Source organism: Chlorocebus sabaeus, chromosome 23 (assembly GCF_047675955.1).
Source record: "Chlorocebus sabaeus isolate Y175 chromosome 23, mChlSab1.0.hap1, whole genome shotgun sequence".
Classification (NCBI taxonomy): Eukaryota; Metazoa; Chordata; class Mammalia; order Primates; family Cercopithecidae; genus Chlorocebus; species Chlorocebus sabaeus.
This window is the reverse complement of record NC_132926.1, coordinates 14271670-14297716: the sequence shown is the minus strand read 5'-3', so window position 1 is coordinate 14297716 and position 26047 is coordinate 14271670. Positions and strand designations below refer to the sequence as shown.

Sequence of the window (26047 nt, the reverse complement as noted above, 5' to 3'; positions counted from 1 at the left end):
AATACATGAGAAAGCTGGGTTTCCTCTAAAAGGCCCTATTTATTCAACCCTTAGATTGAATGGAGGTCCCAGGTTTGAGATCACATTCTCTTGCAAAAAGTCCTGTCCTCAAGAACTGGCCTTTGCAGCTCACTCCTCTCCTCACTGTGAGGTTATTCAAGTTACCTACTGGATGTATATCCACTCTATTAAGATAGCCAAACAATCAGACAGTGAAACAGGCAAGAACCACAATGACTGGACTCTGCCCATCAACTCATCTGATTGACTGGTAGAAGGTCAGTGCCTCGGCCAGAGATAGGAATCCAGTCCCCTGGTGATTACCTATAGGAAGGTGATCCCTTTTGAATCATTTTCACACCCAACTTTGCCTCTTCTATCCTGCACATTTACTAACTCCTTCAGTGGGTGTGTACTCAGAGAATGAATACTAATTTTAGACTTAGCCTAAGTGAAACCTCATTAGGAAAGTGACTCATTTATAAGTTTCATTGGTTTTTCCTTTTCATCTTTTGTTACCTTTTGAAGTCAAGTATTAGTAAAGTTACAATGAGCCTCTCTACTTTTCTCTCTTATAGTGAGGGGCAATGCAGTTTGGCAACGCATGTAGAAACATGGCAGGTATTCACATTCCTATTGCAGCTGCTCTGATACGATTCAGTCGAGGTCCTAATCTTTATAAGCACAAGATGCTAAAGGTGGAACGGCATACTTCTATATCTGATTTCTCCTAATTCTGCTTGAGAAATCCCCTTTTTGTTTCTCTTGCATCTTCTTCAAGTTTGAGATTCGGTGTTTTGACAAATAAGAAGCCTTTTACTTTTTATGGGTGTTCTTCAGGAGACCACATAAGTATTTCTTGGGCTGCTCTACTTGCTAGCAAGTGGATGGGAATTGGTGAGCCACTGGTCCATTCAGCAGCAAGCGAATGTCTCATGGCCTATCCTCCACGGGTGATCAATGCTTTTATTCTTCTGTTTTTGTTTCTGTTTTTTTCAGTTGATTGCTTGGATCCCACCTGCTCCAGCCACGGGGTCTGTGTGAATGGAGAATGCCTGTGCAGCCCTGGCTGGGGTGGTCTGAACTGTGAGCTGGCAAGGGTCCAGTGCCCAGACCAGTGCAGCGGGCACGGCACGTACCTGCCTGACACGGGCCTCTGCAGCTGCGATCCCAACTGGATGGGTCCCGACTGCTCTGTTGGTAAGCCACAAGGTTTTCTCCTTCCTCTCTCCAACACTCCTGCCCTGTGTTCCATTCCATTCTCAGATGGATGGGAATCTACTCTTAACACTTAGCTTGGGATAAGGGGACTTTGATGAATCACAATGTGTCTTTCTCATTCTCTTCTCCTCAGTCGTGGAGTCTGTGATCTTTGAGAAACAAACAAACAAAAAGCACTGGGTTGGTTCCATCACCGCAAATGGATGTGGGGCCCAGGAGGGATGCTTCCATTTGCATTATAGGTTTTCTTATGTACGTTCCCTAAAGGTACCAGAAAACAAAACAGAACAATTCAGCCCCAGACAAACTAAATGGAACGTCCCATAAAACAGAAAAGAGGCTCCCTCGGGGTGCTGCGTGAACATGTTCTAAAGCTCTGTAATACTCCAGTGACAGGAAAATAATGAAGTCGCGCTGTACACTTCATTTTCCTAAAATTTAGAGTGTGTGTCTTCCCTCCAGAGTGACCTTAAAAATGGAACAGTTCAACAGTTCAAGCCAGTCCCAACCTTCCTGAGAAAGGTTCTGCTCACACTGACAAGTCCCCATCCAAGCAAGCGATCATTCCACCCCCTTCCTCTGGGTAGTGAGACAGCTGTCAGATTGCCATGGCAATCAGGAAGAGAATAGATGTGAAGCTTTGCCGACAATGGGAAAGAAATGAATATTTCATTCCAAAAAGAAAAAAAAAAAAAGGAGAAGAGTCAGTTAAAATGGGCTATTTTGGGATGTCTTCTCAGCCCACTCGACTCTGGCTTCAACTCTGATGCTGGTGGTCCTGGCAAGGCTGTGCAGAGGATAGGAGGAGGTGGGGTCCTAGACCCAAAACCCAGTTATGCTGCAGATATGCTGCGTGACTTTGAGTGAGTCACCGGCCCCACTCCCCGGCCTGGTGTTCCTTCCCCTGGCATGCCAAGCCACGCCTCCCTCAGTAGACTGATGAAAGGGTGAATGTCTGGCATGTGCTTGTCCTCGCGTGAGAGGTCTGGAATACCAGAGAGTGCATATCTGTCTGTCTGTCTCCTCCCCAAGCACAAAAGACTTTGAGCTCCTTTGAGAACGAAGCTGTGTAAATGCAGCATAATTACAGCGGTCATTATCGCCGCCAAGGTACCGATCTGGGTAAGGGGGGTATCTGCAGTCATCATGGGAATGGAGCAGCGGGGTCCGCAACTGACCTCTTGGACTTGGTCAGTTCAGGCTGTCAGTGGGGGAGGAATCCTAGCTGGCTAGAGAGTCAGGATCCATACATGGATCTTTTCAGGTGGGTACTTCCCAGTTAGCTTTGCCAAACTGATTAAAACAGTCTCAATCTCTAGAAGACTCGTTCTCACATTCTAGTGAGCATCAAAACCACCTGGGGGACTTGTTCCAACAAAATCTCTGAGTCTCATTCCCAGATCTTCTAATTCACTTGGTCCAACTGGGGCACAAGAATCTACATTTCTAACGAGTTCCCAGGTGATACTGATGCAGCTGGTTCCAGGGGCCACACTTTAAGAACCACTTCTCTAGAAAAAAAGATGTAACAATGAACTGATACCCAGCCAAGGAGAGACAAGCCTCCAAAGATGACAGAGCGCTGGGCCTCAGGGCCTGCTCCAGGGGTCCGGGCCATGTGCGTGGTCTGGACTCCATGGAAGGTTTCACCAGCTGTGGTGTTGAGCTGTAATCATTGTTTTTCTTCCAGAAGTGTGCTCAGTAGACTGTGGCACTCACGGCGTCTGCATCGGGGGAGCCTGCCGCTGTGAAGAGGGCTGGACAGGCGCAGCGTGTGACCAGCGCGTGTGCCACCCCCGCTGCATTGAGCACGGGACCTGTAAAGATGGCAAATGTGAATGCCGAGAGGGCTGGAATGGTGAACACTGCACCATTGGTAGGCAAACGGCAGGCACCGAAACAGGCACATATTGCTTTATTTTCATAAATCGTAGATCTATAGTGACGGTCGCGCATGGCAACTGGCTGTTCCTTCAGGGACACAAGTGCTCTCCCATGTTTCCTGCTGCCTCTCTAAATCTCCCAGGGGATAGGGAAGGAGAAAAATGAGGTCCCTAATTGGGAAGGGCTTTTCCTTCTTTCCAGGATTCCGAGTTGAAAGGAAAGGGACCACAGCAGATAAGAAAACCCCTCCAAACTTCCAATCTCGGGGAGGGAGAAATGCACACGCATGGGAAATTGTTGTCTGGGGGTTGCAAGCACCCCGAATCACTGTGGTCTGCAGCTCTCCCCTTTTTAAATCCTCTCTCAGCTGGCTGGATCACTGGATCCCTGCTTGCTGGCAACAAGGTGAACTCACTAATTTTAGGCCAGGTTAGAGACAGGCAGGACTCCAGGGTTCCCTCCGTAGCGGGTACCACCATAAGGTCCTGAGATTCCCCATCACCACCACCATCATTAAATATCTCCTCTTCTGGTCCCATTTTATTCTCGCTGAGCCACCTCTCTACAAAAGCTTCTTGACCAAGAATATTTTAAAGGTCATTTTCTTTGTTAAGAAGAAATAGTTTTGGAGATTATTCATTTTTATTTTTCTGTCTTTTTTGGGACAATTGTGGTTTAGGGTAGGACTATACTGGATTAAATGTACCTAATCATCCCTTTCGTAGAGGAGCTGGGAGCCAATGGTCTTTGGCTTTCCACATCTCTCAGACAGTTGGGATGACAAAGTTGTCAACTTGAGCATCATTTTACCTCCAGTTTTTACTTTTGTTGTTTAATTGTATTAAGCCTAGGATACATTTTTATAGCAAGCTGGCTAATCTACTTGCCTGCATGGAAATTCTCAAAGACTTTTCCAGCCAAACTACAGTTTGGTCCCTTGAAGTTACCTCTGATCCCAGCCATCAAGTTTGAGACCCTCCCCTCTGTCCCAGCCTAACAACCCCAGTCACAGATGGGCCACCTGGAGTGAGAGACAGGGCTAAGAGCTTGTGCAGGGCTGATTCATGAGATCAGACTCAGTTTCCCATGCTGTTCATTTGAGTGGTTATACAGAGATAAAGTGGACTGACTCTGTATTCGATTTCTTCCAGTTCCATCTGATTGGGCATCCGAGGGGCAGCATGCCAATCAGGGCCACAGCCGTAGCACTGGGACCCTGCTGGGACAGTCTGTTGGCAGTGAATTGTTTTTGCAATCTCTCGATGACGCTCCAGGTCTTGCTCCCCTGCAGCCGCTTTTATCCTCAGTTCCCTGCAGAGTCTGAGGAATAATTCAGAAGACTTTCAAGGGAGGGCTGTGCACAGCCCAGTACTGAGACAGTTCTTACAATAGCATCCATTCATCAGGGGCGTTCCTTTTGCTGTACTATTGCATGCCTGGTGTTATTTAAATAAACATTCCCCTCCCCATATCTCCTTTGCCCCAAATCCTCCCCTCAAAAGCTCTTGCCAATCATCAGCATTGAGGTAGATAATCCTACTTCCTTTTAATTCATACAATCCAACCTCACCTCCCCTTTGCTGCCCCTTCCCACATCTAGGGGACAGAGGGGCAGGGTTAGTGTTTCCACAATGATGCCTGCTGGCTCTCTCCTACCTACAATCTGTCTTTACTTTGGAAATAGCTCACAAGAGGGCAGTCCAGATGGATTCGAGCAGGAGTCGCCAAACTACGGCCAGAGGGCCAAATCTGGCCTGCTGCCTGTTTTTCTGTGGCTTGCCAGCTAAGAGTAGTTTTTACATTTTCTAAGGGTTGAAAACAAATCCAAAGAAAACTATTTCCTGGCACGTGACAATGATATGAAATTCACATTTCAGTGACCATAAACAAAGTGTTATTACAGGACACCCACACCCGTTCATTGATGCCTCGTCAGCTTCCGTGCCACCTGTCAGCACTGAGTAATTAGGAGACTGCATGGCCCACAAAGCTGCTTGTGTGGCCAGTTACGGGGAAAAGAAAAAAAAAAAATCTGACTCCTGAATTGCACAAATCTTGATGGATAGAGGGGAGAAAAGCAAGGCAGGTCCACACCCCCATTAAGAAAAGGACACCAATTACAGCTTGAAGGATCTGAGGGTTCTACTCCAGATATCACAGAGTGGGAGTGGAGAGAAAACAATAGATGTACTAAAATGCTTCCGGAGCCCTTGAAAAAGAGATGGGAAGATGACAACTTTGGTCTCAGTAGAGAACAGCAAGGATATTGGCCAATAAGAGAACATAGATGTTTCGGTCAAGCTAGCCCTTTGGGTGAGGTAAATTGGAAAAAAAAAGGTGTTTCTGCTACTTGAAGTGTTTGGTACAGGTTTCCCGTCTTTGTGAGATGACATACAGGTGTTCTGGAGAGGCGTACAGAAAGTGTAAATTGATATGCCAGGTAAAGCTCCCAAAATGAAGAGAATGCTGGTCCAGTACAATCTCTTGTTCAGAATGATGATCTCCTGTGGCTTTAGAGTTTGTGCTCTGTATGTCATAAAGATCTTTACTACCAAAGCCGTTTATTGTGAGAAATTAGGGCTCTGTGGCTTTATTAGTAGGACATGTGCCATCTCCTCATAGTTATGTTCACTGTGGTTTTCTCAAAAAAAAAGCCAAGCATACCTTGATCAGTGAGATTTGCCATTCAAAAACCAGAGAGATGTTCATGCATGCATAATTGCAACTTTTGCTTTTCTATCTCTGGCCCCCAGAGCTGTTGTGTGGAGTTTTAGTCTTCTAGTTTGAGCAGACACTCCTGTCATTTCATTTAAAGTAAATGCCACAATTTACAAGCCCAGCATCAGTTCTCCTCCTTGGGGATACTGACAGAGAGGAAATGGGGGCTCTTTGGTCCTTTGCAAGCGCAGCCTCAAATGCTATATTTTGAAAATAGAAAATACATAAAAGTGAAATGATACCAAGTCAGCAAACAATGCCTAGGGAAATATCTCGTAAGGCAGAATTGTGGGAGTTAGTGTTGGACACTTGGGTTGTCTGTGGCCTGTTTTCAAAAGGTCATAGTGAGGTAGTTTTCTTGGGGTCATTGCAAATAGTCAAGTGAACAGTTCACATCAGTCCTTGTGGATTACATTTACTGTACTAAAAGAGTCAAAAAGAGAGACAGGGAGAAAAGATGAGGACACAAGGACAGACTTCTAAAACATAGTCAGGTGGAAGCCCCAGGATCAATCCATGTTTGGTTAATGCCTTTCTGAAATTTGCAACCAAATTATTTATATTTGGCAATTTAGTAGAGATTGCTAAAGATTTAAATATAAGGTATAACACTTCAATGTTAACTATTAGAACTAACTTATTGGCAGGCTGGATTCTACCAAGCAATGATTGTTATATAACCTTTTCCTTAAAAGTTAAATATATGGCATGGCTAAAATCGACAGAATTGTGTAGATAAAAAATATACTTTGAATACATATCAGCCACAATTCATGTGTATCTTTGGAATATATTAACATTTTTTGTATAGTATGCGGTTTACTCTTATGACTAGATCAGACAGCATATTGTGTGGTTAGAAGAGGTTTATTCTTTAAGCATAATTTTAAAATGGGTTGTTGTTCCTGTCTCTGCCACCACCACCACCATCACCCCCTATTAATACTGGGAACTAGGACAGGTGCAGTGGCTCATGCCTGTAATCCCAGCACTTTAGGAGGTTGAGGTAGACTTATCACTTGATATCAGGAGTTTGAGACCAGCCTGGCCAACATAGTGAAACCCTATCGCTACAAAAATTAGCTGGGCTTGGTGGTACATGCCTATAGTCCCACCTACTTGGGAGGCCAGTGTGGGAGAATTGCTTGAGCCCAGGGAGGCTCAAGGGAGCCCAGAGATTGCAGCGAGCCAAGATCACGCCACGGCACTCCAGCCTGAGTGACAGAGCGAGATCCTGTCTAAAAAAAATACTGGGAACTAACATCAAAAGGCCATGCAAAGGCTATAACACCAGAGCATGGAGGAACCATAGAATTTGTATAATAATAGGTCAAAATCACTAAGAACTATATATAGTAAATGTAGATCAGCCTTTCATGAAGAGGTAAAGTAGATGTTAGCTTGTGTTAATGAGCAGAACAATTGGGCAAAATGCAAGAAGCAGCCAACATTTGCATTGCTGGGGAATCAAGGAGGGATGCTACATGCTAACTGTGGACTCTTGCAATTATCTCCTGAACATGGGCTACCCAGACATCTGCTCTGAATAATACAAACTGACCCGCAGACTAAATCTGCCCACACTGGGCACTTCCTGACCCTGAGTGAACTGTTTGATATCTGGGTAGTGAGTAAAGGCTGCAATGGTTATTTCAACTTGTGTATTTTATCTATGTGGTCCTAACCTCCGATTTCATCTCAGAATCATAAGGGCTTGATTCCTAGGACCTTGTGAGGCTGAGTGACCTGCCCAGGTGCCACAAGTCAGAACAGTTTTCTTTTCCCTGTATCGCACTGGGCCCTTCTATTTTTCCTCTTTAATTGGTTGGGGAAAGAAATCGGTGCTTGTGATGTTAATAAGGAAAATGAATCTTTACCCAAGGTAAAACCAGCCGTGCAATGATCCGATGTGCTGATTAAGTGATTGTCATCAGAAGTAGACAGGGTCACAGTCCGAGAGGGAGAGTGCTTCAGAACAATAGGGAACAGGCTGGGAAGAAAGTGACTGTCAGAATTAACCAACTTCAGACTGAGGACAGCTACTTGTGAATCTCATTCCAGTCTCATTCTAAGTTATGAAAAGTTTGTTGTTGTTGTTTATTTTTCCTAGTGGCTATTGTCCTTGAACACTTGAGCTTTCATGACTCTACAATGAGATCAAGTTGAGATGGAATTAGCCACTGTGGAACCATCCTTACCACCAGGCCCGTGGAAGCAACTAATTCTCTGATTGGTTAATTAACCTATTCCTTCAGGGGCTCTTATTAGAACTATCCTTGGAGTTCCTTCTTGTATTTTAAGTGAAAACCTAAAGTGGTGGCCTTTCACTGATAAAGATGATGGATAAACTTTTAACAGAATGCAAAAGCTGTTCCATTGCTGATTCTCTCCCACCACCCCCCTATAATGTGGCCAAAATGTGAGCTTCCTTAGTGCAGATCAGGAGTCACCACCTGCCTAGAAGTTCTTTTTGAGTCTGGGTCAGTCTGCCAGAGGTTTCCTATCCAAGCCCGGAACAAGGACTGGGAGGCAGACTTATAGAAACATGTTTTCACACCACTGCAAAAAAATAAACGGAAAGAAAATAACTGCTTTACCAGCAGCGAGAGTCTCATCACTGGAAGCGTTTGCTTCCTTGTCCTAGACATTGAAGGGCTTTCAGCGTCAGTTGGAAAATAGACAAGATAGACACAAATTACATTCTAACTTTATGACTATCATTCTGTAGTTTAAATGGAAGCATTTTTTTTGTATTTTTATGTGATTTAGTAATATCTCCTCATGTTATGAGCTCCCATCAAAAAAGAAAAGAGAAGAATTCTTGGTGTTTTAGCTCTGTGGGGAGACAGTGATTTGTGTCGTCCTCTGCGCTGTTCCCTTAGTGTTTCAGGGGAACTGGTTTGATGGACTAGCTTGTGGTTCACGGTGATGGGGCCAAGCTTGCCGAGTCAATAGCTTGATATAAGGTATTCCTTCCTGACTTCACCAGAACAAAGAACTGAACGGTTTGGAACTCTTGAAACATAAACTCATGGAGGAGAGTTAACACAAGGAAAATTCCAGGCTCAAAGAAAGGGGAACATGTAATAATAGCTGTTGAAAAACATGGGATGCATTGCCGTAACGTATCGTGAGTGTTCTGCACTTGAGCTTTTATAGAGAATCCATGTGCCTTCCAAGTCTATGGCTCTGGGCTTTCACAATATGCACTAAAGACTTTCCATCAAAAGAGAAGGGAAAACAAAGTGGTTCCTGGAGAGCTGAGCTCCCTTAGATATTTGTGATGGACATTTTTCTCATCACTTGGCAGCCAATTCATTATGGTATCATGAACAACAGACTGGCCGATGAAGTAGGACATCTGTGTTCTAGCTTTGACTTTACCATATACATTTGGTACGTCCTAGAGCAAGTCACCAAGTCTTCCTGACCTCAATTTCTTTATATCACAGATGAAAGGGTTGGATCACATCATTGCCTTCCAGGGCATGATACACAAACTTGAGATGCTTTTCATTGGTGTGCAAATACACCTGATTGAATAGTCATGTAGGGCTTTTAAAAATAAATACAGTATTAGGAAAAAATATAACTAGCACATCAAACTCATGATTACACAGCTATTATTGCTTAGGGAGGGGGCAAAAGTAGGTAGTGATATTAGGCCTGAGTAAATTTAAAGAAAAATATTAAGTAAATAGTACAGATATTGCAAATGTCACAAATGCAGCATGTGATTGACTGAATTTAGAACACACTTGAATGAGCTGATCTCTAAGGACCTGTCCATTTCTAGGATTTCATTACTTTTGATGCAGAAGCATATGAATGGGCTATTCTAACGCAATCAAGCCTTTCTCTCTTCTGTAAGGCAGGTTTTCAGTGTAGGCTCCCATAATATGCACTAAAGACTTTACATTCAAGGGATAGATACAGCAGAGTGCTGCCCAGCTGATGAGGCATTGTTGAATTATTGAGGGTAGTGAATGGAGCTTTTGTTGTTTGTTTGTTTGTCTGCTCACCTCAGCTCCAATTTATGTCTGATTTACCTAAGGAATCTTTTGTACATTGAAAAACTTCCTTGCATAAGTTGAATCATCAGGCCCCACTTTGTCCATTTATATTTTTTAATAAAAAGAAGACATGGCTCATCCATCCATGTCTGCTTCACTTGGATCCAGAGAAATGCAAGCATGATAACGAAGTTTTTAAGAACACAGTATTTTGTGGCAAGGTTGGTGGTTCATGCCTGTAATCCCAGCACTTTGGGAGGTGGGGGCAGGCAGATCACTAGAGGTCAGAAGTTTGAGACCAGCCTGGCCAACATGGTGAAACCCTGCCTCTACTAAATATACAAAAATTAGCCAGGTATGGTGGCACACACCTATAATCCCAGCTACTCAGGAGGCTGAGACATGAGAATCCCTTGAACCCAGGAGATGGAGGTTGCAGTGAGCTGAGATCATGCCACTACACACTCTAGCCTGAGTGACGGAGCAAGACTCCATCTCAAAAAAAAAAACAGCACTTTGGGAGACCGAGGTGGGTGGATCACCTGAGGTCAGGAGTTCCAGACCAGCCTGGCCAACATAGTGAAACCCCATCTCTACTAAAAATACAAAAAAATTAGCTGGGTGTGGTGGCAAGCACCTGTAATCCCAGCTACTCGGGAAGCTGAGGCAGGAGAATCACTTGAACCCGGGAGGCGGAGGTTGCAGTGAGCCGAGATCACGCCGTTGCACTCCAGCCTGAGCAACAACAGTAAAACTCTATCTCAAAAAAAAAAAAAAAAAAAACAATTCTCATTAGATATTTCTTCCACTTCCAACCTCCCTTTCACAAATTTGCTTCCAATCCATCAAGAAGTTAGTAGCAGGTCAAAATCACACCCACCCACTATCCATTTTCCAAACAAAGGTTGTTCAGCACCCTGCTGGCTTCTGGTTCTTACAGACAGACATAAACTGCCTCTCTTACCCGGAATGGAACCTGCTTATTTTACCAGATGACCTGATTGATCGTACACAGAAGAAGGAAGCTGGCATTTCTCAAGTTTGAGGATGCTGCCTAGCCAGTGTCTTAGAACACAGCATCCTGTCTGTCCTTTTCTTACTTCTTTTCATTCCTCATGACTCTGTATTCCAAGATTATATTTGCACGGGCTCTGAACATCAAGAAATAATTCAGGACACCCAAATTTGACTCAATCAAGTACCACACATGCCTTCTGGAAAATCAAGACCCTCATTGATTCTGTCCCCATTCAGCCCGATAAACTTCACAATTACCCTCATTCCTCCCACGCTGCAATTTCTTGGCTCCTTTGGAGCATGACCCAAGTGTAACATCTGGGGATTCATTGCAATTTTTTGGTTCATCTCCTGGGTTATCTGGAGCCATACAGGATATCCCAGATGTTCATGTAAGCAGCAGACTTTGCTTTTCCTCCCAAGTTTCCTGCCTAATTGGGTTCAATCTTTACCAACCCTCTTTTTTTATAGCATTCTATTTCACGAGCTCTTCTTTAAAAGCTTGCCATTATTGCCTTTGGAAAATAGAATGCCATCATCTTGAAAACCTGCCAGTCAAAAATGGGGTTTATTGCTTGATTCTTTATCCTTTTCACCATGCACTTATATGCATTGTTATAATCAGACCCACAAAAGGTAACCACATCATTGGCTATTATTGAACTTTTCCATTAATGAGTAATAAAGAACCCACACAAAATAGCAGCTACACAAAATTTAAGTATTTCATCATAAACAGTCTCAGGATAATTAGAATGGATTAAATTATAAGAGAAAATGCATTTAGTTAATCTTCCCTCTAATTAAAAAAAATCCCTAGTTTTAAGTAAAGTGTTTATTTTTAAAAACATATTTTCATTGTAATCAGTAAGGGAGAGGTCTGTTTGGTCCCCAGTGACAGGATGAAACATCTACAAAGTTGCATCTGAAAACATCTGAATAGCTACCAGCCAGTGTTGTTTTGGTTTTTGGTTTTTGGGCAGGGGTTTTGTTATTAAGGTCCTTAAAGAATGAGTCTGGTCTTTTCCCATTGCTGTTACCAAGGGATTCTCTACAAATAACCTCATTCCATAGTCTGTGGAGGCATTACTTTCTGTTCTCAGATCACTGATGATGTGGTTGACTCCCCTTGACCAACAAATGTCAGTTGAGAAGATCAAATATCCGTTTTCCAAACAAAGATGTTTGTATATTCCGACTGAGCTGGGGTAAGAGTCAAAATGAAACTGGTAGGTGACACGAGAAGTTTTCAAGATAGAACAGAGACACACTCCAGCCCTTCACGATGCTATCCCAAGACAGATGGACCCAAATCACCCTACGCCCTACAAGCGTGTCCCACAAATAAGGAGTCGTTGACATCACCTCACCAATTTCATGGCTCATCCCAACTGCAAAGCTCACTCCGCACTTTTACCCCAAGGGCCTCTAGAAGTTTCAAAGCGTGTCTCACATGCTCATATTAAACCCAATCCGATTTTACAAGCCTGATCCCTTCATTGAAACCTGCTGCCTGAGAAATACACTTACAGGGACTCCTACAGCACTGCCCCTGCTGCCAGGGTCCATGCCAAGGATGTGGTCTCCCGTGCCAGCAGCACCATTGGTGCTCACACTACTGAAGTCCTGCTGTGTTTACACAGTAAAGGAGAGAACACCACATTCCCCAGCTTTATCAGCTGGTCCAAAGTTCCTTTGAGAAGACAAACTTCACTTTTTGCCAATAGTGGCTCTCCCATACATCAAGGTTTTGTCCCAGGTCTGAGCTGTCGAACAGACACCACAGAGTCCTTTTTGTATCCTCACCTCTCCTCACCCTCAGACAGGCTCTCAACCCAGGGTAGTAGAGGATGCTTACAAGTTCTTTAAGCTCAGCCAGTCTCTGAATCCCAGTTGATACTCAGTCAGGACCCCTACCATTTAGATAAGCGGCTCTTTAAGAAAATCCTTTTCTCTTCATTTAGGTTAAGGGTTGCCTTCATTTTCAGCCAGCTCAACTGCAAATGCAAAAGCCCCTGTGATTTCCCTCCTTCATAATAATCACATCCCAGTTGGAATGGAGAGGGGACTGCTTACATATCCCCTAGACTCCAGGTTCCAAACAGTTTCAGCACAGCTCTTTGAGGCTGCTCCATTTAATCATGCATGAGACCCAGCACCATGCAGTGCAAACTGAACATCACAAAAACTACGTCCTGCCAGTCCCCAGAGAAAGAAAGGGTTAACCAACGGTCTAGAGACAGAAAGCCCCACAGAATTGCTGCCCAGGAGGAATTAAAAGAGCTGAGAATCCTGGGCTATACATTCCAAGTTTAGCCACCGCAGCACCTGGTCAAATTAGCAATGAAGTTGGTTAGAGGTTGGCCCAGAAGAGTCATCTTTCCAAAGCTGTAAGCAGAATGACAAACTCTGATAAGTGTTCATTGCATTTCATTATTTCAAAAATTATGCTTTAACTTCAAGAGGGATTGCCAGACAGCCCTGTCTAGGTGTCTAGAAACAATGCCAGAGAGTGAGAGAGTACCCAAGATTACAAAATAACCACCTCACAAGCACAGAAGAAACGTTTGTACCTGATTTTATTCCAACAAGTTAGCCAGTTGTCAATCACCGGTCATGCTATTGCATCTGAAACACACCCTGTCTAATGACACAAAACTCAAAACGGTGGCTTGTGCTTTGCAGATAGCATCCTGGCAACAGGGCAAGGAGATTGTTTCTCTACATTTAGGTGTGTGTGAGCCCAGAAAGCCTAAATGTCACTGATGATTGCAATCCCGGTGAATAAGAAAAGAGATTGAAGATACTGGAGGCAGTGTGAGAAACTAGCTTTTTCCTATTAATCCCAGCAAAGCAGGCAAGTCAAGTTAGATCCCTTAAGCATGTTACTGTCAACTCCTTGCTATATGTCGAATATGAACTGATTTAACTTTTTGCTTCTATTTAATGGGGCCAAGAAAGATCAGCATCTATTCACTTACAGACCTGCTCCCTGGAGGTCTGATACAGGAAATGTTATCACATCCTAGAGAGAAGCCTAGCACAGACAACAGTCTACCCAGAATTAAGCAGTTTAGAATGCATAATATACAACCTGCTCCAAACTCTCAATCATCTCCCACGTTGTGTTTATGAATGTAACATCTTTTCTCTTTGCTATTAACATTCTTTGTCAATGCTTGACTATGGTTGGTTTTATGCATTCTAAGTTTGAGGCAGCATGGGGAATTACATAGCAAAAAAATTAAATGCCTGAGATTTGGGATCAAACAGGACTGCCTTGAAATCCACCTTCCATCACTTGCAAGCTGGGTGACCTTTGACAAGCTATGTGTCTTCAATAAGCCTCAGTTTTTCCCATCTGTAAATTGGGAATAATAAATAATACCTACGACCTACTGTATTGAGGATTTCACTGATGGAGAGCACTTAACATATGCTTGCTACTCTGTAAGTGTTAGCTTAAAAATTATTACCACACTTTCATAGCTTTACTGTAGTTTCCCAAATGTGTCTTCACAGAGTGAATGGTTAAGAAAATTGTAGAGATATTAGACAACCTAAAATTTCCCAAAGGGCCCAAAATTCCAGAAAGAGAAGCCAAGGGTGCCACACCTCATGTGTCCACACAGGTGCTCGTGGCTCTCCTCCTATTTCACTGTCCAAGACAAGCTCCTTGGAACACCTGGTTTCTATTCCATTCAGAAGGGAGCACAGGGAGTGGGAGGAAAACAGGAAGGGATATGGAAATGGCCCACTTAGGATCCAATTGCTGGTTTTAAGAACATGGTGTTCTAAACATCAATAAGAAAGCCACACACATCATCCATGGTAACATGTCTGGGGTCTACACGCTCTCCATCTGTTTCCAGATGAGCGGTGATAACTATATTCAATCATTTGTGAAACATTCATTGAGTGCCTAACATGTGCCAGCACTATACTTGGTGTGATACATGAGCCACCTCTGTGTGAATATCACCGAGGCAGCAAGGACAAGAAAGAAGTGGTTTGCAGAGGCTGGTAGTCATGGGAACTTCAGACCTCAGCTGCCTTTTTGCCCACTTGAGACTTCGATGTTTTCTAACCCAAGACACCCTTCTCAGTGTTTCTGTCAATAATTTTTGGTTAATTTTTTGACATCATCCTTGCTCAAGCTTCCCAAGGAGATCAACATAAGGATGGGGGCCTTTAACTTCAAATAGTAGTTTAAATTCATTTGCAACACAATGTAATTGCATAAAAGAAAGTAGTCAAGTATCAAACTGTGTAGATACACACAAATGACTCCCTCATAAGTGTTAATATCTTCCACATGGAGGAAACTTAGTTAAATCAAATGAAGGTGGCAACTCATTAAAATTTTATTTTCCTTCCTATCCTTTTTTATCTTTTAATCCTCTGTATATGGCACAACTTGTTCTGTTAAACCACATTCATTAATGAAACCTCATCTTCTCTTAGCTATGTCTACATTTTTATTTATTTTGAAAACCTTCAGATGCTTATAATCTACTTAGTTAGATTACTGCTTGGACATCTCTTAAGTAGGAAAACTTTGAGCTTTTAAGGTGGAATTACTGGCAAAGGCTAGAAGTGGGAGAAACCAGTTCTCTTCCCATTTCCCCTTAGTAGGAGGTGGTTGGGCAGGCCTTTCCCCTGTCAGGGGACTGCGTCTCCATTTGGATACTGAGGGCACTATGAATTAAGGATCTGTGTTGGCTCAGGGAAGGGGAGGAAGGGAAGAGCCTCTAGAAAGAGTTGTAAACTCAAATTCCCATACATAGGGTAGGCGAGAATGGCGTAAAGTGAGTGCATTGAACAGGGTGTAAGAGGCCAGGAAGTGGTGACAAACTGGAAAGTGAATGTCCCATCTATGGAGAGCAGACATGACCCAGCTCCAGCTGAACATGGCCATGTAGAAATGCAAGCCTAGTCTTCCAAGATTTCCAATTTTTCAGTAGAGGCCAGATATTGGGATTGTTATGCATGGTCTCCCAATTTTCAAATGCTGGCAAGCAACTAAAAATGTATTAAAATGTTGTGCAGGCCATTCAAACAAGACTGGGGGCCAAATGGACCACCCATCTATGACTACTGACATCTACCTCCAGGGCAGGATTGGTATTGAGTGAGGAAGCATCATTTGCCTGGATTGAGACTGGGACAGCTTTGGCTTCTCTTGTTTGATGCCCCATCTCTCCTTGGTGACTGGTTTAAGCTGGTGGGAGTCTCATTACCATGATACAATGGTGATACTTTGCACTTGCATGGTGAATTTTCTCCAAGGAGCTCAAAAGACTTTGTGTTGCCTCAGTCAACCTCACAGCAAGCCTGTGAAGCAGGCAGGTAGCCATTGCCCCCAAACACAATGAGCAGCAGCAGAAAGTATTTTACACAAAGCAGCTACGTGGACTCATTGGCTTAAATCCAGCATCTACACCATTGGCAAATACAGCATTCAAGAAGCATGGGCAGGATTTCCCACTAATGCCTCCCCTGCCACCCTTTTCAGCTTCTTATCTTCCTTCCATCTGCTCCAAATGGCAGCTAAGCCCCAAATCTCAACAACAAATACCAGCAAACTGAGCCAGTGACTAATTCCTGTTGTGTGTATGAGTGTATACACGTCTGTGTGTGCATGCGTGTGTGTGCGCCCACCTGACTTCTTAGCATGCCCAGCCCAGTACATCCACATCTATTACAACATGTCTCTGCATTGGTCATTGGTCTAATGCCATGCTCTGAAATGCTGCTTTTGCAAGTGTTTAAGACCTAAAAATTTCAAATGGTATCTTCAGGATTCTGGATACCTGTATTTTGCTAACAGTGCCTAATAATTTGTGCTGCTTGGGAACCCTGTGTCCCTTTCCCTTCCTTAAGCTTATAGAATTACAACTGTGAAGTCTTTCCCTTACAGAGCTAGATTACAGCCCTCTCTCAGGCTCCTGCAGGTTCATAGGAGTGGCCATGTAAAATAGAGATAAAGGCCAGAGCTGTGCAGTGGAGGCCAGGAACAAGAATCTTCTCTGAGTTGCCTTGGATAGAACACCCGAGAAAGTTGGACTGAGCAGCAGTGACTGGGGCTCCTCCAGAGTCATCGTTTTCCCCTCTATGACTGGGTTCAAGAGCTTTGCCACATAGTCCCCCTGGGCTATGCCGTCCCCTCTGCTTGATGGACATATGTGCTCTATGTCCTGCTCTACTCAGAGGAATTCCTTGGGCTTTGCAGGCATGACCCAGAGAGAAGACTCCAGTTCAGCAGTGTAAACCTGTTGATCTTTTTCCCAGGACAGGACAGCACAACACAAGTATTCTGCATTTTCTAGACTGCCTTGCTTTTCCTTCTAACTTGTCTCAGATCAGGCTACTGATTTCTGGGAACAGTTCCCAGCATGATATTCTACTGTAATCGTTCACATTCTCTGCATGCAGGCATGCTATAAACATCCTTCAGAGGCAGATGCAAAACCAGGGAAACACCTGGCCATTTTAAATGCATGTGTTGGAGAGATAACTACACTTATTGGCATTGGAACTACAAAGGCTGACTTATCTACCAGCTTCCCATCTGATCCCACAAATCAGAGCATGCTTCTTTAGAGCCAGAGGAAACTGCCTTTCCCAGGGATGAGACCTTAAAGATCCAGCAGAAAGGTTTGGGAAATGTCTCTTGATCTAATTGGAATGAGGAATTGATTAAGCATCCAGAATCAAGAATGATGTTTCAGCTCTTCCCAGTAGATCAAAACCAATATTGAATATTTAAAAGGTATATAGATTTAAAAAGCCATTTCTTTATATACCTAAGTATATAGGGAGAAATCAACTTTTATTTTTGTTGCCTTGGGAGAAATCAACTTGTGCTTTCCACTTGGCTATGCAGAATGAAAACTGTACAGACTTTCAAAGGCCAGTTGAGGCTTCTCTGTATCTTCATTCATCGTGCCTCTCAAAGCATCAGACGAATCAATCATACTTTGTATTTTTCACACACACACACAAACATTTCTACTTTGGAGTGAATAGAGCACTGTACTGGAGCCATCTCTGTCTTAGTAGCCTCAGGTGCATATTTTCCAAAAATTCTAAAAAGTCAGAGAAGACACATCTCCCCAGTGCTGCCAACTCCAGTAAAACCAAAAGAGTTCAGGTTGCATGGTTTACAGACATCCCAGAGAAAGAATGCCCATTCAAGCCCACCAGGCTGAACTAGCCATCAGGTTAAATTAACTCGTGAAACTAGAAAGTGAAACTCAGGGAGGCCCAAGTAGACAGAGGTGCTGATCATTAGGGATTTCAGCCACTAGAGTTTCTACTTTCAGCTCTGCTCAGGCTTCAGAAGATGCAGAGGTGAAATTCTAGTTTAGCTAAGTGTAGCCGGCTGGACCAACAGGTCACTGTAAGTCATGTCTAACTGATCTCAGTGCTCCTGGGATGGCTTTACCTTGGCATTTAAATTTGTGCTTCCATCACCAGTGAGATGGGGTTACGCTAAGTAATACAACTTTAAAATACTTTCTGAACAGTAATGCAACCATTAAAACAAACAATTTCAGTGTTATAAAGTTATGTCTTTTAGGAAACATTAAAATGTTGCTGATACTGATCACAGCGAGGTAAAAAGCTTCAAGCCAAGGCTTTGAGGTGATAGGACAGAGGCCCCGAAAGCAGCGTGAGGCTGATACATAAAGAAGGTAGTGAAAGCCAAGCTGAGAATAGCTTTAGAACCTAGAGACACACATGGCTGGGGGCACTGCCTTTTACTTTGTTTTTCCTCCCAGGCTGTGGCTTTACCCCTTTCTCTTAAAATCCTGACAATACTTCCCAAGAAACGTGGTCTCTGACAGAGGCAACTCCTTTGGATGGGCCAAACGTGGCGCCTGGCAGCAAAACATACTATTCAGAAAAGTCCTAAATTATCCCCTGCCTTGAAGCCTGGAATATAGTAGATGCTCAGTAAGTGCTGGCTGGCTTGAGACTCCCTGTGTGTGAGCCCTCACCACCCACCCTTTACTGCCCAAGTCATTTAAGATAGAGAAAATGAAAAACCACATTGCATCTAAAAATAGTTGGGGAGGGAATTGTATGAATCCACTACGAGTTAGCTTCAAAAATGCTATGCTTCTTAGGTGCTAGAATAGCCCATTTTTAGGGAGTCAAGAGCTGCATTTGAAAGAGTAGCCAAGGGGCTCACCAAGTAAATAAAGGATTCTCTTGAGTTTTGGAGGATTCAGGCTTGAACAAGGGATTTTTCTGCCTGTGACCTAGTGCATAATTTGCAGTGGGGATAATATCACCCCCAACAGAGTGAAAAATGGTTCTAGGGGTGGGTGAAATTCTTACTCTTTTTATATATAAAACGTGTGCATATGACATAAACAGCTATGTAGCATGTCTTTGGCATTAAGGGAGAGGAATTAGGGGGAAAAAGGTCTAAAAAGGTTTCTAGGATAGGAGATAATGAAAAACAAATTGAGAAATATTAACCTGGTAGAAGAGATGATAGATTGATTCATTTCTAGAGCTTCAACAGAAGTGGCCTCAAGCATCCTCAGGGAAGACACTGTTTCTTAGGAGACTCTGCCAACTCATGCTTCTGTCTTTATCACGCCTGCCTGCTGGCTCATCTTATACCAAATCAGTTTGGACTGAAATAACCAGACAGGCCAAATAATTGATTTGGTGCATGTTTTTAATTTACTGATTTACTGAATTCCCTTTTCAGAAAATTCCAGCTAACATTATTAAGTACTTATCACAGAACCGGCTGGTCCCAGTGCTAAGTTCTCAGCATGCCTCCTCTCTTCTAATCCTCATGTCAGTTTTGTGAGGTGAATACTATTAGCATCATCATTTCACAGGTGAGAAAACTGGCTCAGAGAGGTTAAGCAATGTGTGAAAGGCTTATCTGTCCATGAGAGGGTCTGGTGAGTGCTAAATCCAGGTTGACTTGACAGAAGCCAGGCTTAATCATTGCACTTTGCCCACAAGTAGTTGCAAGGGGGTTTCTTGGGGGTCCAGCAATTAAATCAGAGAATATGGGCATCAGAGGGCCCCCCTCACCTGTCGGGAAAGTCATCCTCTGCAGGAGTGTGTCATTGGTGATGGAGGACAATTCCCCTTTTCACTTTACCAGTGCCCCCCAGGCCAAAGAGTACACTAAATAATCTCTGATTCCAAAAATGACTCACTGCTACTCTGCTTAGGCATAGTTGGCCAACTTCCCTAGATTTAAGTTGACTTTCTATCAGAGTTCACATTTCCACCAACTTTTCATTAAATTAATTATTCAAAACAATTCAGAGTTAGCGTTCTCACAGCAACTGTAACTCTGCCATGACTAGATTAAGGCGTAAATTGAACAGCATGTTTTGCAATAAAGTTAATTTTATATTCACCAGAGAACTGAGTTATAGTTGCTGTGGGAACCATCATTTCGAATCTCTTGACTTTGGTGCATTTAAATTCTCAACCACAGCATTGCACACGGTAGCATATTTTGCACGGATGTTTAATTTGCTTCACACTATGGCCTGGCTATCCTGAACTTGGAAGTCCTGTCAGAAATAAACATTGCAGCTTCCTAGCTTTCCCAGTCTTCTACTTATCCTGTACCTATGGCACTATACATAGAAACAGCCAAGAAACCAAAATGATTCTAATTTTATCTCGAAATTATCTGTTTGGGGGAAGTGAATTTCCTTAGAAGCACTGAGTCTTCGGCAATGTCAACTAAAGCAGGCAATGCCACTGCTTTTGTGTGCAGCCAGGATTCTCATCCAAGGATATTTTTGGTTCTGCACTGTATTATTCAGTACACATGGGGCGACCTCTGAAAGCTCCAAGTCCTTGCATGTGCCATTAATCAAGCAGGCATGCACAGCCATACATCAGAACTTATTGGAGCTCCGGAAAAGCTAAGCAACATTTCCCAGAGCCACATAAAACCCAAGCATCCCTAAATCAAGACGCATTGCAGGGCCTCTAAAAGGTACGTTCAGCAGAACTGGAATAGAACTCAGGCTAAATGCTGGTGGTATGGAATCGGGAACATGTGCCAAGTAAAGACAGAGGCTTGTTTGGAAGGAATAGCAGAGGAAGATGAAACTCTGAGATGGTTAGAGATGTGAGCATTCCATCCACGAGGATTATCGATTTTTGTAGCTTTATTGGAAAAATCAGTCATGCTTTCTGCCTCCTGGGAATTGCTCTGCTGCAGTTTGGGAGTGTGTATGTGTGGAAACTCTGCAGGTTAGCAGCTGAGTACCAGCTCCCATTCACCATTCAATTATCCATTTAGCTAGAATGTGACTTAGCAGAAACAGACTGCTGTTTTGCATGTGTAAGATGTATTTGAAAGGAGGGATTTTTGTTTATCTGTAAATGAGAGGATTTCCAAGGAGAAGCTCTTGCCTTCCTAAGGGCACACTCATTATGCAAAATTGAAGAGTGGCACCTAACGAAAGCATAGGCCAGATTGTTGGAATTCTGAATACCATTCTACAAGCTTTCAAGAAACAAAAGTCTCTTATTTCTCATACTGTGCCACACATGAATGTACCTCCTGATCAGAACTACTGCAACATTTGTAAATAAAGACCCTGTAATGATCAGTGGCTTCCCCACCAAGTCCTTGATCAGCTAAAAACAGTTTAAAAGAAAGTTTCAGAGAGCAGGATATGTTCACGATAATTTGGGGTTCCCTTGGCCACGTGGATGGGATGGGTAAGTGATAGATGGCTTTAGATTCATGACTAAAGGTGGGCAGGGGAAACACCATGCCAGCTAGAGGAAAGAAAAAAAGTGAAGAAGCAGGGGAGAAACTGGAATGTTTTATTGCTTCTGTACAAGGTAAAAAGTGCCATAAAACAATATAAAATATGGGCTCCTCTATCAGGTCGTTTGGCACTTACTGTTTTGTGACCACATCTTCATAGGATTTAGACAGATTTTTGGTAAGGAATGTTTGACAGATTAATAAATAAATATAAATATATAAGATGATAGATAGATAGATAGATAGATAGATAGATAGATAGATAGCACAAGCTTTTTAAGCATGTCTGAGTGTCCCATTCGGGTGGGTCAAGCTGGCCTATAGAGTTAAAGAGAACACAAAGGAATTAAAAGACCAGGAGTAATAACATGGGAGCATGCTTGGGTGGTTCAAAGAGACCCTATTGCCAAGAATTAGATGAAGCTGGCTGAATGAATGCAGCCTTGAGGTCTGAAGTCGCTGTGTTAAGAAAGGCGAGGCATTCATTTGCTGGAGCTATTCATATAGGTTGTCTGCCCTGACCTTGCAGATAGAGCTGCTGTGACTCGATGGTTCTCTCCGCTTCTCCACTTTCAGTCACGTCTGTCCTGATGCAGCACTATGCTCCCCTGTCACCCTTTCCCTTCATCTCCACATGTTATTTTTAGTATGAAAAAGCAACTTGGAGAGGAGAGCAGAATCCTCGCAAAACCCAGCTTCTGCAACCTCATCTGCCTGCTAGTTCCAACTGAGGAGTCTGGTTTGCTGCATCAACAGGGGTAGTTGGTGGGGAGTGCTGTTTATAGACTGTATGTTTAATCGTCTGCTTTTGTGTCTCTAAAGCCTTCCCCTTCCCAGGCATGTGTAGGGAAACATAAGTACATCTAGCATTAGTGGTGCCACATAGAGTCACAGAGCAAGACAAATTTGTGCCCCGCCCAAGCCTCAAGCCTCAAGCCTCCACCCTGCCTTATCCAGATGGTCCTGATGGGTCCCTACTGGTCAGTCTTCCAGATTCTGCCCTGTCCCTGGCCCTATCCTCTGTCTGTTTCTCACCTGGCACAAAGGGAGCCTTTAAAAACTCATGTCAGATCAGACCACTCCTCTGCTCAAAACCTTCCAGTGACTTTTTTCCATTAAGAATAAAAGCAATATCCTTACAGTGGACTATGAGGTCCTACCCCTCACTCACTCTGCTACAGCCACACAGGCCACCTCTCTGTCCTTCCAACACCCCAAGCACTCTCATGCCTAGGGACTCTGTACCCGCAGTTTCCTCTGCCTGCACTACTGTCTCCCAAATATTGGCATGATTTGCTTCCTCCCCTTCTTTAGGTTTTTTGCTCAAACAACTTATCATCAAGGGCTTCTCTGACCACCCTGTATAAGACAGTGACCTCCATCACACACAACCCCCTTGGGGTCCCCTCCACCTACATTTCCCTATAGCAATTTTTACCATCTGACATACCATAGTAATTTTTATTGTTTATTGTGGGCCTCCTCCCTGTAGAATGTAAGATCTTTAAGAACAAAACTTGTCTCTCTCATTGACCACCGTTCAATGTCTAGAAACTACCTGGTGCATAATAGATGCTCGATAAATAATTAGTGAATGAATAAAAGAATAAACTCATGGGTATCTGGCAGAAATCAGCATATTCTAATCACTCAGTAAATGTTTGATGTGGGATTGGTATTTCTCCCTTGGAGGTCCATTTGTCCCCTGATTTACACACACTGAACTCATCAAGGATTAGGGACAGGGCAGGAGACAGAAGCCAACACTCTTGACAGGGAGACCACCCCACAACTCAGGCAGGACGCCATGCAGGGGCTTCCCCAAGCAGGATGCTCGTGGATCCTATTCTCAGCTTTAGAAATCCCATTTTGTTTCTGTTAACAGAGTGGATCAGGCTCTAGACTAACTCCCTCACACTACCCAAATTCTATCTAAACCTGAAATGGCCATTCAATAATTCACAGTGAGGAAACTCCACATCTCCTGCTCAGTATATTCTCTCCCTAAAGGGAAATCTATATGGGAAATGAAGTTAAAAGCAGAAGATTGCTTGGGGAACAAGAAATCAAAGCAAGTAATATGATATTCTGAGGCTGCCTCCTCCCTGTACAGTCCTACATGGCTAGGGGGGCGTAAAGTTCATGGGCTGAGAATTGGACAGGCCAGGATTCACAGCCTCCCTTTACCACTTGCAGTGATTATGACCCTGGGAAAGTTAATTAACTTCTCTGAGCTTCAGCTTTTTCAGCCACAAATGATGATAATAATATGTACTTCATACCATCCTTGAAATGGCTCAGTGAAATAACAAGGATGTGAATTGCTGAACATGGACAAATGGCAGGTGCTGTTGCTTCCCTCCCCTCTGTCGAGGTGGACACCCTCATCCCTGAACTGACCCTGGCTCTCTCTTGCTCCACCAGCTCCCTCTCCACACCCCAGGCAGACCACCCCTTTCTGTGGGCATGTCTTTTTGAGCCTGGTTGAGATTTCTAAACTCTGCAATCCTCAATAGTGTCACCTCACACACCTCTTGCGTTTTAAGGGGAATTCTATTGATAACTTGTCACATGCATTATGTACAGATCTTACTCATGTAACTCTCAGGAAATTACCTCATGTTTCTCATTTTCATTTAAGTCTTTGGAGGGCACTTTCTGGGGCTTTGCTGTACTGACTACACTGATCCTATTTTAAATACTAGCATTCAGCTCTCCTCATAACCAATTCAAGTGCAAATCAAAGGCTTTCCTAAACCATGCACAGACCTTTCTGCCACCATTGGAGGACACTTTTAATAAACAACAACAATAATAATAATAATAGGTATCTGTTGTAGAATATTTATTATGTGCCATGCATCATGGATTCTTTCATTTAAACTTCACCAACCCTCTGAGGTAGGTACTTCTATTGCTCTGGTTTTGCAAATGGAGAAACTAAGGAATTGAAAAGTTTATGATTTTTGCCCAAGATCATGCAGCCAAAGGGTGAAGCCAAGGTTTGAACCCAGGCTGCCCAGATTCAGAGCCACTACCTTCACTATTCCAAGTACTGCCACATGGTGACTGAGGTGACCTGACGCAGTGGTCCCGGGAGACAGCAGAATCTGTTGGAAGCCCTAACATACCAAAACAAGTGACTTGGTATAAAAGTCTGCACCCTCTTTCTTGCCCTTGGGGGTTTCATCTCTCTCCCCACCTCTGCCTCCAGGACAGCCAATGAAAAGAGCCCAGTCCTCACTCCCTGTTTCCAATGATGACCAGTGCTCCCAGGCTGCCTCCTGGGACACAAGATTTTCAGTGCAAAAATTTGGACCATCCAGGGCAAATTGGGATGGTTGGTCACCCTAGTTGAGAACAGGAACTGTAGAGCCATTGGCTGGTGTCAAATCCTGGCTCCACCACGAACCCACCCCGCTACTTTGGCCAAATTACCCAACTTCTCCCTGCCTCCATTTCCTCACCTATAAAGCAGGAATAATAGTAGTACCTACACCATAGGGTTGTTGTGATGATTAAATGAGCTAATGCATGAAGGGGATCTAAAAGTGCCACATAGAGAAATGTCCCTGTGAGGGTTTGCTATTTTTGTGGCTATTATATAAAGAGCTTTCTAAAATCCAGAATTTCATCCTGGGGCAGATTCTTTGCCTAGCTCTCTTAAGATCTATTAGAAACATTTAGTGATTTCCTTACATTTCCTGAAGTTACACTAAGAGCAACAACAACAACAACAAAATGGCAATTTATGGTTGGCCTGATTTTACACTAGTTAAAAGAGAGCTGTCAACCCTGCAGAAGTAACAAGTCCGTGCGCACAGGCCTCCTTGGTGTTATTTGTATTTTTATGACCCTCCTGTGGCTATAAGGATGCTCAGTGGGTGTAGAAATTGGATGGTTAAAAATAACAAATAAGAAATCAAAGTCGCGCTTTGTCCCTATTTCCATACTGGTAGGTACCACATTCATTATTTGCTGGACAGCTGTGGGAATAAGCTGCACAATGTACAACAACTTGATTCTCCTCCAGAAACCAAATTAAACCACTGGACTCTCTTATTATTGTTATCCCTGCCTTTGTGTAATGCTTGTCACCCTCCTAAGCTACCAACATGCCTTCTCTTCTACTCACTGGGTGCCCTAGTCTGCCTCTTTCAGTCCAGAGGTATCTGCTTCTTACAAGTTGAAAGGCACAGACCCATATCCACATTCATAAACAACTCCTGTCATCAGCTTGGTTTTGAACCCTGGGCTGCAACCAGCTGCTTCTTTTGCTCAGAGAAGTGTCATCCTTCCAGAGGCTTGGGGTGTGGCCTGTGGGAAGCTTTTCCTTTTACCTGGCTGCTGAATCCAGAACACAGTGAAGCAGCGATGAAACAAAGCACGGTTTGGGGTTTTTTCGTGTTGTTTT

The 26047-nt window shown here is 43.5% G+C and overlaps 1 protein-coding gene across 11 annotated transcripts in view; it reads left to right on the top strand.

The window, feature by feature from the left end:
• Positions 1–26047, top strand: part of TENM2 (teneurin transmembrane protein 2) — a 702758-nt gene that overhangs the window by 565819 nt on the left and 110892 nt on the right. For 7 of the 11 annotated variants that reach the window (XM_038009393.2, XM_073010537.1, XM_008015241.3 and 4 more), the window contains 2 exons: positions 1000–1200; positions 2912–3124. In XM_038009393.2, coding sequence (XP_037865321.2) covers positions 1000–1200; positions 2912–3124 — 414 coding nt within the window. The remainder of the gene's footprint in view (positions 1–999; positions 1201–2911; positions 3125–26047) is intronic. The other 4 variants (XM_038009398.2, XM_073010534.1, XM_073010533.1 and 1 more) reach the window with 2 other exon arrangements.